At 39.8% G+C, this 17,602-nt stretch overlaps 2 protein-coding genes across 2 annotated transcripts; one reads left to right on the forward strand and one right to left on the reverse strand.

Annotated features, from left to right (window-relative positions):
- Positions 1–3,882, forward strand: LOC137106074 (peptidyl-prolyl cis-trans isomerase A-like). The gene is made up of 6 exons (XM_067489088.1): positions 1–231; positions 413–443; positions 2,033–2,121; positions 2,201–2,297; positions 2,690–2,765; positions 3,395–3,882. Exons 1-6 carry the CDS (start codon positions 79–81, stop codon positions 3,525–3,527), a joined length of 579 nt encoding a protein of 192 aa, XP_067345189.1. The 5' UTR covers positions 1–78; the 3' UTR covers positions 3,528–3,882.
- A 1,098-nt stretch (positions 3,883–4,980) lies between these two features.
- Positions 4,981–16,502, reverse strand: LOC137106073 (zinc finger CCHC domain-containing protein 24-like). Its single transcript, XM_067489086.1, has 4 exons — positions 15,947–16,502; positions 14,572–14,775; positions 6,306–6,470; positions 4,981–5,244 (listed from the first exon to the last, which is right to left on the reverse strand). Exons 1-4 carry the CDS (start codon positions 16,142–16,144, stop codon positions 5,140–5,142), a joined length of 672 nt encoding a protein of 223 aa, XP_067345187.1. The 5' UTR covers positions 16,145–16,502; the 3' UTR covers positions 4,981–5,139.
- Between the last annotated feature and the right edge of the window lie 1,100 nt (positions 16,503–17,602).

Below are 17,602 nucleotides of genomic sequence, written 5' to 3' on the forward strand. Positions count from 1 at the left end.
TCCGGATCTCCTCCACGTAAAAGCGTGACACTTGCTCGTTAGTGAACAGACCGAGCCGAAGCTGCTGCAGCTTTGAATATGTTTCTTTTATCAAACAGGATCAAGTTATGTTCTGTGGCGTTTACCGCCGCACGTTTGTGCAGCAACGGCCCGATAGCTGCTAACAACAACCCGACGGTTTATTTTGACATTGCTGCGGACAATGAGCCGCTCGGCAGAGTCACATTTGAGGTGAGCAGATATCAGTCTACGTGACCTTTATTTTAACATTGACTAATAGGTTTGTCTTTGACCGAACCAGGACACACACACACACACACACACATTCATGGGAGTTGTCGATTCGTAGTTTTAACGAAAACCTGTTGTCAATTAAACCTGAGTCATTTCTTTATTATTGTTTCTTTTACAGCTCAACGCCGAAGTTGTGCCAAAAACCGCAGGTAACTGTTTTTCAGTTTAAGTCTTTGGTTAGATCAGCTCAGTTAGATCTAAACGCTGGTTGCATCAGACCTCAGCAACACGTATCTGACATTAAGCGTTTTCTAGGCCTTCTACAGATAACTAGTATTTAAACTTCTCAACATAATTGGCATATGTTGAAAAACAGGCAGCACTCAGTGAGTTGGTTTTGTTTTGTTTTGTTTTTTTAACTGCTGATGCTCATTTACTGTTTTGTTTTATATAAACCAGCATTCGTATATAGTTTGTTGTCATGTGCAAATGTTTGGGCGCCCAAGTGCTTTGCGAACCGTTAAGCATTGAGATTGAAGTGCAGTTTTTGTGACGTCCTGAGGCACAGGAAGTGGGACTTCAAAAAGTCTCATAACAAACTCAAATACCAAGGGTTCGGGCCAGGAAGCGAAACAAAAACAGTCAATCAGCCAAAGCAGACTTTAAGATTAAAAAGAAACACGACATAAAGCCTTGGAAATGCCCCCAACAGTCCTATGATTTAGAATATTGAAAACCTGCTAAGATTGTTTATTTTGTTTTTCTTTATTTAAAAAAATGTCATTATTGTCAATGTTAATGTCAATCTCATTATTTGTGAAGCAATGTTTGACATTGTTATAAAAAATTACACAAATGTACAGTGCTGGCTGATTCAGTCTTCTTATTATGTTTGCCTGAAAGGAGACATAATAAAGCTGTTTTCATGGAAGCTGTGGAAGGACTTGCAACGTAGTATGAACACATTGTTTGCCCCCCGTAGGGGAGCTTATGTGCATTCCTTTGCAGGCAGCATGTTCAGGCCCTAACACCGAGCAATGCCTCCTCTTTCACCTGAAGTTCAATTAAAACTGAAACACAGAAGCCAGCAGAAGTCTAAATAAGTCACTCTTCACCGTGTTGTCCTTGTGAAGCGCGGCTGTTTTTCTCCCTTTGTACTATCATTAAACTGAGAGAGACACAGTGCAAAAAAAGAAAAATTGAGAAACTTTCTGTCACCATACAGTTAAAATCTGTCAGCCATGTGTCGGTAATGAGTCCAAATATGCGCTGTATTTAAACTTGTGCTAGATTAACCGAGAAATCTGGTTTCTAAACTCTTCTCCATGTGACAGATGAGAACACCTGTAACCATACATCACCATGCCTTGATATGAATATACACTCGCTGGCCGTTTCATTGGTTACACCTGTAGAATCGAATGCATTCTAATACAGCAGCTCTGCCATGACTAATTTTTAAAAGCTTATAATTACACAGTTTTTAAACAGTTTGAAAGGTGATAATTCTTCTGTGTTTGTTATTGAGGTCGTTGTGGGAGACGGCGTTGTAGAAGGGGTTTTACTGTACTGTCATACTGTAGATGTAAATATCTCGAATGTAGGACAAAATAAAGCTAAACAAACCGCTGAAAACTAGACTAAATTAAATCAAATGTGAAGTAGGCCTAAAGCCGACAGTTTGGTCACATTATGTGGCTTTAAAAAGAAACCACGAATAAACAAAAATAAGACAAAGGTAGATCAATGTCTTCATGGGTCATCAGAAAGAAAATCTGATGCAGAATCTTTCCTGCAGAAAACTTCAGGGCACTGTGCACCGGGGAACATGGCTTTGGCTACAAAGGATCCACTTTCCACAGAGTGATCCCTCAATTCATGTGTCAGGTAGGTGTCTTCCTTTTCTCTTTTGTGTCTTTCCTGGTGTCTCTCTCTACAGTGTAACTGCAGTCATGTGTGATTTCAGGGAGGTGATTTTACTAATCACAATGGAACTGGTGGGAAGTCTATCTATGGATGGAAGTTTCCTGATGAGAACTTCAAACTGAAGCACACTGGTCCTGGTAATTACTGCATATTTCACGTCGTCTGTGCACACTGACAATGAAAACTTGTTAATTAAAGGTTCCATGGCTTATTTAGGCACATGGTTGTATGTAAGCATCACTAGTAGGGATGTTTTGTTACATCTTATTCATGTATCGCACAGTTCATGAGATGGCGTCTTACTCGGTTTACCACCAGGTGGCAGCAGTATGCAAATAGTGTTTAAATAAGTGGTCAATAATTAGTTTAGGGCAGTTGTGGATGAAAACTGAGGTTCTAAATTGTCTAGATGACGGACTTTATATTGAAACTATTGGGTACTTGCATTTTATTTATGTCACTCTGTTTAGCTAAAATGAAAACACTGTCTTGTTGTTTTTATTTATATACTGAATTTGTTGCATGCTAGGTATCTTGTCTATGGCCAATGCAGGACCCAACACCAACGGATCCCAGTTCTTCATCTGTACTGCTAAGACAGACTGGTAAGTAGTGGCAAACACGACATTATAGGGATGGATTAAGTTACTGTATTTACTAAATTTAGTGTGTTCATTTGTTCCTTGGAAGGCTACAGACCCTGTGCAATGACAAAACTGAACATAAACAGACACATTAATACACATCAGAGGTCTTTTTATTTCATGATTTTTGACACCTCAATTTTGTTAAAATTCCCGAGCGCTTGCTGTGGGAGTGTACAGTCTTTGAACAACTAGCTCAAGACAAGTTTACATATATTGTATTGATGCATACTTGCTCAGTACACAGAGACATTGCTGAATATTTAATAAAAGCATGTAACCCAGCCTTTAAAACCTGCCACATCTGAAAACATTTGTTGTTATAGCTTTTTTTATTGTTATGATATTTGTAGTGTTGAGTTATTATAAAAATGTTTTTTCAGCATGTTTTTCTTTCCCCACTGTCCTGAAAATAAATGTCTTGGTGGAAGTGAATATTTGTCATGTTTCACTATATAAGCAGAAAAGTGAAGATGACTAAAAATAGCACAATCTTTGGAGAAGTAGTAGCATCACCCGACTGAAATTCATGCGTCAAACCCAGTTGGGTGCATCGTACATGGCCTCACTGTCTCACCATCTTCATTTAGGCTGGATGGCAAGCATGTTGTCTTTGGAAGTGTCAAAGAGGGAATGGATGTAGTCAAGAAAGTGGAGACTTACGGTTCACGGTCTGGGCGAACCTCCAAGAAGATTACTATCACAGACTGTGGGGAGCTCTAGTAGTCTCTCTGTGAGCAATGGACATGGATCTTGTCTAACCTCCTGCTGTTATTTCAATGTGAGTGTCGGAGTAAAAGCTGCTCCTCAAGCATGGTGCAGAGTGCTACAGTACCTCTCTTTGACTGTAGATTACGTTTGTGTCAGGTTTTGTTACAACTTAAGTTGTGTTCATGGAACAACAATAATGCACTTGACTGTGTCATGCTGTAAAATGTGAACTTGTATTATAGGGGGAAAAAGAGGTGGCTAAGTATTTGAAAGAGCGATTAATTCATTAACATAAATTTGAGTGATCTAAAATAAAAATGGTGGGTGTGGGGGGTTATTAGCAAAAATAAAAAACATTTTCTAAAAATGTGTCCTCATTTATCAGGGGAGGGTTTCTTTTAGGGGGTTTTGTATCCCAGTGTACTTAGAGGTTAGATGTGAAGACGAAGCCAAATCCATAAAGTAAAACTAACCAGATGTTAAAATATTAAATGTGAGGAAATAAAAATGTGCAACATCTGGATTAGCTCATGCTGAAGCTAGAGTGGGATGGTATCTGTAGCCCTGAGTGGACTTTTCCAGTCCCAAAATTCACACCATCAGGATGATTAGTTTAAAACTGCTTTTATTAGTTATGAAAGAACAGAAGCCAGGATCACACTGTGTTTAAACACTTTTTAATACAAAAGAAAACAGAGTTCAACATCTATTTCATTGGTTACTTGAAGGCACATTAAATGGTGTTTCTCAAATCTTAAGAAGTAAAATTCAGGGCATTTCTGGTGACACATTCATTTTCTATCCTGAATTCACTGAACTAAACCTTCCAAAGCAGCCTTTATTAACCTTCAATTTACTCCCTCTTTATCTTTGATACATTGAAATATAATACTTTTTCCTCACATTACATGAGACATTATGACCTACAACAGAAAAATGCACTTTGGTGAGTCCCTTCTAGCACTGGGTGCCAGAATATAACATGTAAATTCTGTTGTCAGAAATAAAATATTTCCATCATATTGCATTGGTTTAGAGTTTTGTAAAACTTCGGAATGAATTTTTTAAACAAATTGTAGGCACATTGCATATAAAGAATAAATGTTAGTTAGCTGATACAATACATTCCTTCACAAGGTGTAATAAACAAAACAGAAAAATTATGTACCCTCCAGTACTGATGATACAGATATTTGCAGATACACATTAATACTGAACATTGATCTTAGTTGACTCGTTGCATATTTTATACAGAACATATTTAAGTTATTTCTGGAATATACAAACATGTAAAGGAGAATCTTCATCTGGAAACTTTGCTAATGAACTTCATTCCAACATGAGTGAAGACGGACACAGAGCCAAAGTTTCTTTTTTCACAGTTGGTAAAATTCTTCAGTGTTCACATACAAACACACAAGAGGCTGCAAATCCATAACACTAATCTCCCCTAAGAAATACTGTAGAAACGCTCGAGTACAATGTGCTTCTTCCATTAAGAGTCACAGTGTGAGAGAGGGAAATGTCCTAATAATGAACTGATGCATTACATAAAAAACATTTATCATGTATTTTTGAGATATTAACATATAGTGAAACTTGGAAGCAAAGCAAGAAGAGTGTGTTAGTGCACAAGGCGGCAGGAGTAGCCAAGGACTTGGCATTTTTCACACAGGTCTTGCAGATGCTCTTTTGTCTGGTCAGCTGCATCTGACTTCTCCAAAGGGTGCTGGGGGGAAAAACAGTGTTAGAGACTGTTGGTGTAGGTGCCACTTTGGATTCTAAGGGGAATTTAGGAGTTTTAATGACCTTGAGAAGCCATTGGAAAATAAGTAAAATAAAGCCACTTGTGCTTTTTCACCACAATTATGGCATAATTTATTGTTCAAACACCGAGCACGTAGGTAAGAATTTACTGAAATGTAATAGAACATAATTCATAATGAAAACAATTAAGACTTTATCTGATTTTAGTTGGGTTCTTCTACTTTTGACTCTGCCACAAGCAGAATACTGTTATTTTGACTACACTTTCATTAACATGTGAAAATAAATCCATTGACACATGGTGGCACTATTTGAACCCAAATCTAACCACTGAGGGCAGCGCCCTGTTCTTCGTACATGGGTTCACACATTGGTCCGATAATGTTTTTGATTACACATGATCTCAGATCTGTTGGGTCTTTTAAAGTCGTGTTGGGCTCTTTGTTCCATAAACAGATCCACAGTCTCAAATCTATTCAGGAGATAGTTTGTTCTCAGGTTTAGTCAGTGTAAATATAATAACCTCTCTGATTTCAACGTGATGCAACCTGGCTCAGAGTTACTACTAACATCCTCTGTCACCTGCACTAGTCATTAATAGGCCTGTGTGTTTGTTTTAGTGAGTCGTGGGACAACAATTAAGGAAATAAAAGAAATGACTCATTTTTAATTAATTTACTACACACTTAATATGACTAAATTTGACCCTTTTTAACACACTTTTCAGCTTAATGCCAGCAGCTACACAGGGAAGTTAAATCTATGCTAAGGAATTCCACAGACAAAACCATTTTACCTGTAGCCGGGCCTGTTCTGCAGTTAAACTGGATTTGATTTCCACTGTTAATCTGTTTAGTTTGAGGCGAGGAGAAAACGCGAAGCAGCTCTTGGCCTCGAGGTTCAAACTTGAGGAAGTATAGTATAACAGGACGTAGTGGAGTGTAAATTAGTTAACTGCCATGTTGTGTGCAGTGCAGCAGCCTCCTATGAGAATACAACTATACATATGATGTTAGCTGTTACCTGTTTATGAGGGTAAACATTGATGTGGCACTTCATGCATTCTTGTCCCATGTTGGCCCAGGAGTTGCCGCTCATCCACTTCCTCTTGCATTTAGGACACTTGTATTCACCAAAACACCTCTTCTTACCCTGATACGGGGTCAGGCCTTCACCTTTGGGCCGAGCCTACACAGACATTTATAGCACAAAACAGGATTTACATTACTCATTGCATGTGCAACCCAATTTTGACTTTCAGTTATACAACATTTTGACTTTTGCATCTCCCCACCATTTACTGGGGGAGACTGCCTGACCTGTTTGCTTTCTCTGGGCTGCAGCCAATTCAAAGCTCTGCGTGATTAGAACGGGAAGTGATAGGCCTGTTGCTGGCCAAGAGAGTTGGGTTTATGATGTAGTTTTGTCTTTGGAATGAAATTATTTATGCTTTCTGTCACTACAAGTTAGAAAACAGATAATTTGCCTTTTGATGCATAAAGATACTGTAGACACTCAGACCTTTTGTACTGTAGAAGCAAATACAAAGTGTTAATGCCCTTGTGGTTTATTCAAAAGAAATGTATTAAGTAGAATTTATTTGTTAGGTAGTGGAGTGTAAGCTGGAGTGTAAGCTTTCTCATTAGAAATGAACACTCTCCCTCCAGCGGTGTTCTCAAGGGAGCATAAAGGAGGCCCCAGCCTATTGGGGGGGACCATTGGTGGATGCCTTCAGCTATAGGACAAATACCTCAGGCTCTCCGTCATCCCTCCAAGCTGGCCTCAATCCACCAATCAGCACGCAGAGATCTTAGCAGGGAGGAAATAAAACCCAGATGAACTCTGCACTTGTATAACATGACACAATCTTAAACCCATCACAAAGAAATCATCTCGACTGGTTTAAATTAAAAACACCTCAGCTGAAAAGTCGGCCAAGCTAAAATTAAGTCTAGATCTGCACCACCAATCTTGTTTTGATTTCACAGCAGGAACACATCAGGTTCAAAGCTTCTAACTCACCATTTATTCATTTCTAGGACTACATCTGTTTTAAAAAAACGAGTGTCTAACTGTGAAGGACACTGGAGCATTTTGAGCCACCCCAAGGCACTGTGGGAGGTCACTTTTGATGGCAGCCCTTTTCCTCAAGCATCTAAAGTGAGAGACCAGAGAGAGCATCATCTTCCTGAGGGAGGAAACAGCTTTCAGTCTGCAGAACAAGCAAAACAAAGTCTACCTAACGTCTGGAGCCCTTAGGGCAGCAAAGGGCGCGGCACACTCTGGACTTTCCACTGGTTCCATCGAAGACATGACACTGAAAACCAACAAATGAAAACCACACCTTTGACCCAACGATGAATAGACTTAAGGAAAGTTTGAGTGAGGGGAGAAAAATTTAAAATCCATGCGCCTGTATGTGTGACACAGTTTGTTTAAAACACATCCTTAACCATCCACATGATGTAAAAGAAAACATCTTTTCATCAGACCAGACCATCCATTGCTTTTTGGTCTAGAGCTGATGCTCATGGTGGACATGGGCCAGCATGGGACCCTGACTGGTCTGTGGCTACGCAGCCCCATACGCAACACTTTTTCATCAATTTGAACTACATTAGCTATTCTTCTTTATCAGACTTCATGGGCCAGTTGTCTCCCGTGTGCATCAGTGAGCCTTTGCCACCCATGACCCAGCTACAGGTTCACTGGTTTTCCTTCCTTCCCCTTTTTGAAGGTCCTGACTGCTGCAGACTGAGAACATTAGTCGCTCTAATTCTTACACTTGCTTATGTTTTCTGCTTTCAGCCTGGATTGAAACTGATTGCCACCAATTCATCCAATAGTCGCTGCGGAATTTCACTCTAAACCACAAATGTGAATCTCACAGTGGACTAGCATGAAGAGGAACAGCCAGGCAAATCATTAAAGTCATTAGGATTTGTCCATTTTTTTCATGAAAATCCACGGTAAAACAAAATGTTTGAGTATCTCCCAAAGCAAGTTCTTCTAATTTGATTGAAGATCTTCACACACGAGAAACTGGTTTTAAGAATCAATAGATCCTAAAATAATTTATGACATTCCTTATAAACATCCTGCCTAAAATCCATAACTTAACTTGTCTTAAATCAGCCCCAAAGTTCACATAGTTACCTAAAGCTACTTTTATGCTACAGTAGATAAGCTTGGCCCAGATCCCTCTGAGCTGGTGAGGGGGGCCCAGGAGACTGGCTGCCTCCCTATGCCATCATCTGGAAATCATCAGGATGAACAATGGACTACTCCAACACCCCCCCTCCCCCCTCCCACCTCACCACCTCCTCTCTCCATCCCTCATTCAGTCTCCCCCCACTTCCATGCCCCCATGGGACATGCATCCTGACACCATGTGGTCTTCTTACTCCGCACTAACAAACCCACAGCGCTCGCTCTTCCTCACTATGTTTAATTTCTATCAAACAGCTTTGGGAAGGATCCCAGCTGTTACCAAAGCAGAACGACACATTGCCCAGACTGAGATCCACTGCAGTGGGTCTCCTATGTTTAAAGACTCCTGTCTCGATGTGATATGTTCTATTATCTTTTAAAATCAACTGTCTCAAAATATAAAGACTGAATACACATCTGCAAAAACAAGGGACAAGGGAGGGTTAAAAAAAAAGTCTTCTTTTGCAATCTCTTTGAATTTTTCTCTTGAGGTCTGACGAGTGTGACAGTTACTTTATACCAACCTGGGAACAAGATTGACGTGACAGTTTTGTTCTTGCACAGTTGCTCCTGCTGTGCTATTTGTGCTGAACTCAACATTCCTGCCTTTAGCAGAGGTTTAAATCCCCATTCTCTGCTGGCTTCACCATAAGCCCAAACCACAGATCTGTGATTCAAGGAAACAAGATGTGAGGCGCTCCCTGGCCAATGAAAGCAAACTTATGTCCTGTTTTACACAATAGCGCTTCCTCTTTGCCAGAATGTATCAAGGCCAAATGCTCTACTTATAGAAATGTCCAGATATCAAATGATTCGTTCAACAGCATGAAAATGTAATCCTTCCCAGCAATCTTTCGAAAAACTGAAACACTAAGTAGATTAACATTCTCAATAGCAAATAATCACTTAGCGGACAATTCTATCCAAAATAGCAGACACTATACAGAAAACTTTGGGGTTCAGTGTCTTCCCCAGGGACACTTTGACACATAGCCGAGACGAACCAAGAATCGAACCACTGACCTTTTGGTTTGTGGATGACTGCTACATCCTCTCTGCAGAAAATTAATATGGTTGGATGCAAACAACTGGTGGCCATAGAGCAATTTTCCATCTTCCATCAGGCCCATTGTTCAGAGCCTTTAAAATAGCGGAGTAATTCCCACACACAAATTCACAGGCATTATACTCCTCAGCATCTATTTCATCAACAGTGCTGCTTTTGTAGGAGAAGGATCATCTACCAATACACACACAGTTTCATCTAAGTCTGACTGAGTCCTGGCTGTGGTCAAGTTGATGACATTTACAGTACAGCTGTAAACTAGGATTATGTTTCACAGTGAGTAAATGAGAGGAGCAGGTGGGCTGGCTGACAAACAAGATATATCCAAACAGTTTGAAACACAACTGAGTGAAATTCAGTGTGTGTGAGTAGTGATTGTTGGGAGGGTGGGTTGTTCTGTTGGGGGAATTCTCAGTATCCCAGGAGCCCTTTAATTAGCCAACACATAAATGGAAATGAAATGAAACTGTTTGTCAAGGGAGGGAAAAAATATTGGATTTATAAACTGGGCTGTCCTCAGGGAAATGTTTAAATGCAAAAATTATTGTTTATTGTAGTGGGCCATTTAGAAGATGAGATGACTTAAATATATTTGATGTAGAGGGTTAAATAATATTGACACAAATGAACACAACCAATTTACACTGAAGTACAGAAAAGCACAAGGCTATTTGACAAAACGTACAAATAAGGCACATTGAGACAAGACGCACAATGACTATCGTGCTGCAGGCAGAATGGCACACTTGTTACAAAATGAAGAAAATCTAGATGGTGTTGAAGGGAGCAGCTGGAAATGCTGGAAATAATTAATGAGCAAAGAGTCCCCAAATGTAGTTGAATTCCCCTGAATTTGGTCTTACATCCCTCCTGTTTATTTTAGTTTCTCAAATCCCAGACTTTTTTACAGCATTAACATTTGTGTAACTCTCTTGATTTAGATTTCATAATCTCAATTGTACTGATACGTTAGTGTGTTGCAGACCCAATGTTGTTTTTCCTCAATTCCCAAATTTGGGATAGTGCCACCAAATCCATAACTTGATATTTTGCCCCTGAAACAGAAATGTTGCTTTGGCCCCTAAAATCTGTAGAAACCATAAATCTAAATATATAGTATAGTGCCTTCAAATCCCATCGTTTTGTTTAGATATTAAGAATAATATACCAAGATATTTCAGTCAAGTGGTTCGACTGCATTAGGAGATGAAACAGTGGGATTTCTGTAAACACACACACACACACATGCAAACGCATACACACGCACACACATGCACACGCATACACACACACACACCCAATTTTCTTGTAACCAAATCTTAATAAAGGAAGTGATTTTCTATTGAAAATATGCTCCTGCACAAAATCTCAGCAGCATTATTTTCCTATTCATACTATAACCAGATGACAGCAACTGTTTATCACAGGGCGTTTGATCAAAAGCAAATCCACCCAACATTCCAGGGTTTACTCTATGTGGCTCATCCTCCTCTGCAGATGATCAGGCCAAAAACAACAGGCAGCAAAGTGAGGATGGATAGGAGGCTTATCAGCAGTTAAAATAAAAGGAACAAAGCAACAGGATAACCAGACAGTGTTGTCTGATTATACTGTGTTATACAAACTATGTGGCATCACCTGGATAGGAACCAGTCCAAAACCCATCCAAAAGGTTCTCTGGTGTAATTATGTGTATTTGAACAAAGTTTTGTAGCAGTGATTCAAAAGTAGAATTACATTGCTAAAAGTCTGAAACCTTTCATTTGAAATGTATTACTGCTCAAAAATGGTTCTTCCCTCGATAATGCATCCAACGATATGACTCTAATATATGTGTGATTATTATAAAAGTACAGTCAGCCGACTGTTAGCTTATCAGAAAGGCTGGAAGCATAATATTTTCCCTCCCTTATCAGTAATAAATCAATCTTTAGTAAATATTCATTCTTAAGGATTTGTATTCACTGATAAAGAAATCACTTTTACATTTGCTTTCTTACCAAGGTTAAGATGACAAGATTGATATCATTGCAATTTCTGTATTCTAATTTTAAACCTATTAACAGTATCAATTAATAATACAATCAAGAATTTGTATTTGCAAAATGCCTTTAAAGATCAAATACAAATGAAGTAATTCAATCTGTAAGCACCGCAGTTATCAAAAGTTCCTCTTTCCAAAGTAATTTGACTTCTTCCCACCATTCAAACATGATTACACTGCAACAGTAAAGACTTTCACACACTTCCTGTGCAACTCAATGTTTCCAACAACATCCTGTGGATACAGACATCTCTGAGCAGATGCTCTCTGAACCTTTAGTGGCTCATGTGCACATATAGACAGATAGAGCTATGGAGATGGCTGCAGCCAAGCAAAGCTGAGTGAGCAATACTTTCTGACTTCCTGACCTTTGGTTCCACAGCCCCGTTGGAGGAACAATGCTCCTTATTTAGCCCCGGTCCTTCCCTCTATGTTCCCATTTACTGCCTGCACACTGTCACTTAGCTCTTCACTTGACAGTTGAAGCTTCGTAATTGGCTGAACTTACAAGTAGGTTAATTAAATGAAGATATTAACAAGTTAAAATTAGAGTATTTTTTCTGCAACTCATTAAACAATAACACCAAAAGGGTATCAGAAGTATTTACAGTATTTCTGTTGTCCAGAGCTACAAATGCTTCAGATTCCAGCTAACAAGAACAAAAAGCAGTTTGTTCATTAGTTATGGCTTCAGAAAAACATGCAGCTCAGCTTCAATTGAGGAGGCCTTTTGTCAGGATGACAGCTCTGTAATCGTCGCTTTAGATCTGAAATATTAGCAACATGTGATAAAATCTGACATCATCTCTCTGAAGATGATTGAGAGCGACGGACAGCCAGCAGAAATGATTTCCAGATTGTTCACATTTTAAGAGGCGTGGCCAAAAAAAAATGATCGTAAATATCTCAGATCCATCCATAGATGTCTTAACCCCCAGATGAAGCAAGAAGCCCAACTCCCCGCTATGCTGTTAACAGAATGTTCACCACTGACATACTAAACCCAGCATGGATACTATATATTATATGTTAGTAGGACTACAACTTTTCCTTTTTCATCATCATCAGCTTTCACTAAAGGACCATGTTTTTCTTCATCAAAGAGACAGTTACAGTTGACATGGCCCATATTTAACGCAGAGACAGATTGTTACTGGTTGTGCTTCTTCTCTCATCCGACATTGAATACTGTTCACTGCAACCCCAGTACAGCTATAGAAGCCCAGAAATGCTCCAGGTGCAGGCTGTGCAAAGATGCCCCTGAGAGAATCCAGCACATAACAGCGTGGTGCAAAATGCTAGCAGGGCAGGCAGGGAATACATGGAACGCCAGAACCAAGTGGCTGACATAGTGTACCGAAACATCTGTGCCGATCACAGGCTGCAAGTCCCAAAGTCAAAATGGGTCACACCTCCAAAGGTGGTGGAGAATGACAGAGCTAAGATCCTGTGGGACTTCCAGATACACACTGACAAACCGCTAATGGCCAACCAACTTGACATTGTTGTTGTTGTGGACAAACAGAAGAACAAAGCTGTAGTGTTGGACGTACCAATCCCAAGCGATAGCAACATCAGGAAGAAGGAACACGAGAAGCTCGAGAAATACCAAGAGCTAAAAGAGGAGTTAGAAAAGATGTGGCCCAAGCGGTACCAGTGGTAATGGGAATACTGGGGGCTGTGACCCCCAGACTGGGAGATTGGCTCCAGCAGATACCAGGAACAACATCTGAGATCTCAGTCCAGAACTGTGCAGTCGTAGGAACAGCTAAGATACTACGCAGGACCCTCAAGCTCCCAGGCCTCTGGTAGAGGAGCCATTGCCATTGTCATTGTCATTTGCAGTCATTGCCAGGTGTGCACAGATTTGAAAAAGCTACCAGCTATAAGCTCACTGCAAATTAGTTTCTCTGGATTTCCCACATTCCTCCACTACTTTCGTTCCCTCCTTAGCTGCATCAGTCTCCTCTTTGCTGACATAGAGGTGATGGAATTTTTTTTTTTTTTGAGACAACAAAAGAGTGATTTAAATCCACCTAGCAGCACCTACAAAGCTCAGAAATAAAAATAAAATCTTGTTAATTTACATGAAAGTGGGCGGGTGTTGAACTAGTTGTTTCACCCTGTATTCCGACTAATTACCGTACATATGTGAGTGTTAGCAATCTCCTCTAACTCCCAGCTAGAAAGAAAACATCTCTAAAAATGCCGACTATGGCTTTAAGATCCACAGCTGGTGTTCAGAAATGTAACAGCCCCTCCCCTTGTTTAACACACTAAAATACTATGAACAACTTCCCTTTTCTTAATCTAGTCTCTTGTGCTATAAAACTATTAAGAGTGTTTAAGCTTTGTGCTTAAAGTGCCCATCAACTATTAGAACTTTTCCTTTTGCTGCCCTGTGACTTGTACACATGCTGTCCATCAGTCATTTCATTATTTCTATTACACCTAACAAATGTCATGCATTTTCCTCTGAACATGATTAATGGGGAACCGCAGCTGCACATAAAGCACTGCTGATAGTTCTTTCGTGTTTGGAGTAGAGGTCAGGCCTGGTTCCACAGAGAAACCTATCATCTTTCATTAAGCCAGTTCTGAGATCCAATCTGGCATCTGCTGCTCATTACCAAACTGCGGTGGCACATCCAACATCTAAATATGTGCTGGGAACTCATACAAACATGATATTCAAACTTGGAATTTATACTTTTAATACCACATTATTGAAAAAGGGTGAATGTATGCTTGAAACTGTGATGAAGCATGGAGAGCTGACCTGGTCTTTAGAGCAGGTCAAATATCATTGTATTCACTTTATGAATTTCTCTATCTCAGACAGGATTTAATATGAGCTTCAAATCAAATGCATTAATGCATTGGATAGACGGCTGAAATGGCCCACACATAGAACAGCTGTTTCCTGCACCTTTCCTGCATCTGATACATAGCATCAATCACTCGCTCACCTGAGGGCAGTCTTTGATGTAGTGTCCCTTGTTGAAGCAAAGGTGGCACAGGTAGTTGGGCGGGGGCCTCTTGCTGGGTTTGCGTGTCTCCAAGGACAGTGAGAGGCCTGAGAAATGGTCTGCCAGGGAGCTTAGGCCATCCACGATATTACTGAGGGACACGTGGGGCGGGGGGGAGCTCTTGTAGAAATTATTGTTCAAGGCCTGTTGAAGAAAAATACACCAAGATGATAAATCACCATGCAGATTTAAAGGTTGAAATATGCCTTCACACACCAAACTTCAGTAATTATTTTAATTAATTCAGTGCAACTTAATGACTCCCAATGTCTTCTGTAATGTAAAATGTCCAAAACTAGTAACAAACTGTTTGCCCGTCAAAGCTCAAAGCTTTGTTTTTGTCCAAATAACCCCACAAACATAAAACCACATTTTTACAATATTCTGGGTAGGTAAACTTTTTATTCGTCTAATAATCGTCAATTCACCACTTCAGAGCTGAACATTGCTGCGACTCTACCATGACCCGGGCGTTTTAGCTGGCATGTCAATCCATCACCCTGATTGATTCTCCTGCTTGTCTCTTTGACAGTAGCAGACATTGTTTCCTTACTGCAGATGTGCTGTCTTTAAGGCATTTCCTCTGTAAGGCCAATAGTGTCCCATTTCCACATCCAAACAAAATGCCTTTGTCATCCATTCTTCCAACGTGTACTATTGGCAAGGCACAATTAGCATCATTGTGTCTCTGGAGGAGACGGGTGCTATAAGGCACCGCGGAGCAAACATGAACAGGCTGCGGACACTGGCTGTTTCCTCTAAAGACATCACAGAACGAGGACTGTGATCACATGCAATCGACGTTGGACTAATGTTCTGCATTAAGCCACTGCACATCTGTGGCATGTTTGCAGCTGCATGTCTTTTGAATTGTTGCATTAAAGAAGCATGACTCTGTTTGAACCAAACTCACTTCTGTAATGTTTCTATATTTCCTGGATGGGTCAGCATTAACTTACGCAACAGCAAGCCCCACTGAGTAAACACTCCAATGCTGTGGCCACAGTGAGCTCTGACATTTTCTTAACCTGCCATTCCTCCACCAGCTGTCCACTGACACCAGAACAGTCCGAACACACTCAGACACTATACCAGTGTGCAAAACACATATTCATATACTGTACTACTCACCACCTCACAGCAGCTCAAAGAAGACATGCAGGTGATGTTTAGTGTATTTGAAATTTAAAAAGTCAAAAATGCAAATACAATATTCAGATTTGCAGGAAAAAAAGTGAATCTGCGGATTCAAGTTTTAACAAAGCATGCATGTTGTATTCTGCCACGCAAAGTGTTAACTTTTTATGAATTCTACCTCACTCCTCAGATGGAAGAAGTTGTTGAGATAGTTGGAGCTCAGATCTGCGCTGCGTTTGAAGCTGTCCTGAGAGTCCGACTCTGCTTTGGACCCGTCAATACCGCCGCTCTGGCTGTCCTGCAAAGACATGTAGACCCAGTTGAGCAGCTGCGCAGGTTGGCACACAGGGGTAGCAGTTTCTATAGCGGACATCATATTGTTTAAAGAGGACCGCGCCTCTTGGATCGTCAGAACCCCTAAAGTTTCTGGATCACCGCACTTCTTGCAGTCATTCCCCCCTGCGATTCCTGTGCTCACCCGGGGAGCCCTGAAGGACTCCAGCAACGGGAAACCAGTCAATGGGGGGTGCGCACAGTGGAAGTCTGAAGCTCAAAATCCTGAATGGAGTGGGAAGGTTGACGCTGCGCTCCGACAATGGCCTCGGCCCAGCGAATAGGAAGTCCTGCAGGAATTTGCATGTTTCAGCTGACTTTTTCTTTACATGTTTACTGCTGGGAGGACACATCTGAGAGAAACCTGTCATGGAAGCTTTTTGTTGTTACTTCACTTACTGACATTCGGCTTTTGCTGAATCTGTTTTTAAAAAGATGCAATATTTCAGTGTCCTTATTGATTAATGGTATACTAAATTATGAAAAACACTTCTTGCTCCGCCTTTCACAAATCACTTTTAACGCATCTTTAACATCAACCTTCAATTATAATAGAATTGGCGTTTTTAGATAGTTGTACGTAAACGCACCACTTACTGGTGATTTTCTTGAGAAAGTTTTGAGTTTAGGCATTATTTCCACATTATACACAGCAATAAAACAACAAATATTAAAATTGGAAATATGAAACCACAAACATCACGGGGCCAAAAAACACCAATGGGATACCTTCACTGACTATCGGGTTTTATGCAAAAAATTATTTGAATACATGATTATTAGATTGTAGCGTACTGATGTTGTGCACATACCTGACCATAAGTCACCTGCTGCCATCTAGTGTTTTAGTTTGGCACTGCTGCATAAAAGCATTGACTGTAGTAAAAGTATGAATACAGCAGTGAATAAATAGAAGTCCTAGATTTAAAATGTAACTTAAATACAAAAGAATTAGCTTAAAACTTACTTTTTAAATTGTTTGAAAAGTAAAATAGCTCAGTTCTCATTAACAGATATATTAATGAATTACAAATATTAATGTATGCAGAGTTGATCAGGTTAAAGAGCTTCTATGATGTTTAATTATATCTTATATTTATTACGATGCTGGGCAGTGAATTTTACACCAGGGATGAATAAAGTCTATTGGTTATTTTGTGTTTTGTATTACTGTGAATAGTAACTGCCTAACTAAAGTTCTCAAATACAGCAAATGTAGTAAATGTATATTTCCTTCTGAAATGTAGTGAAGTCAATGTTTGAAGTAGAAGTAAATGAAAATACCTCAAAATTGTATTTAAGTAAATCTACTTAGTTACTTTACACAACTGCTTTTCATTGCTTTTTATTGTCTCTGCTCTTCTTACTGGTCTGAAGAGGATATTCAACTTTACAAGACAAATTCATATTAGGCTGAGCTGTCACTGTTAAAAACTTAATAAATTATAAAATTTAACTTTGACTACTTATTATCTAGAATATTATATGTAATGTCATTGAG

The sequence above is a fragment of the Channa argus genome, chromosome 20 (assembly GCF_033026475.1).
Source record: "Channa argus isolate prfri chromosome 20, Channa argus male v1.0, whole genome shotgun sequence".
NCBI lineage: Eukaryota > Metazoa > Chordata > Actinopteri > Anabantiformes > Channidae > Channa > Channa argus.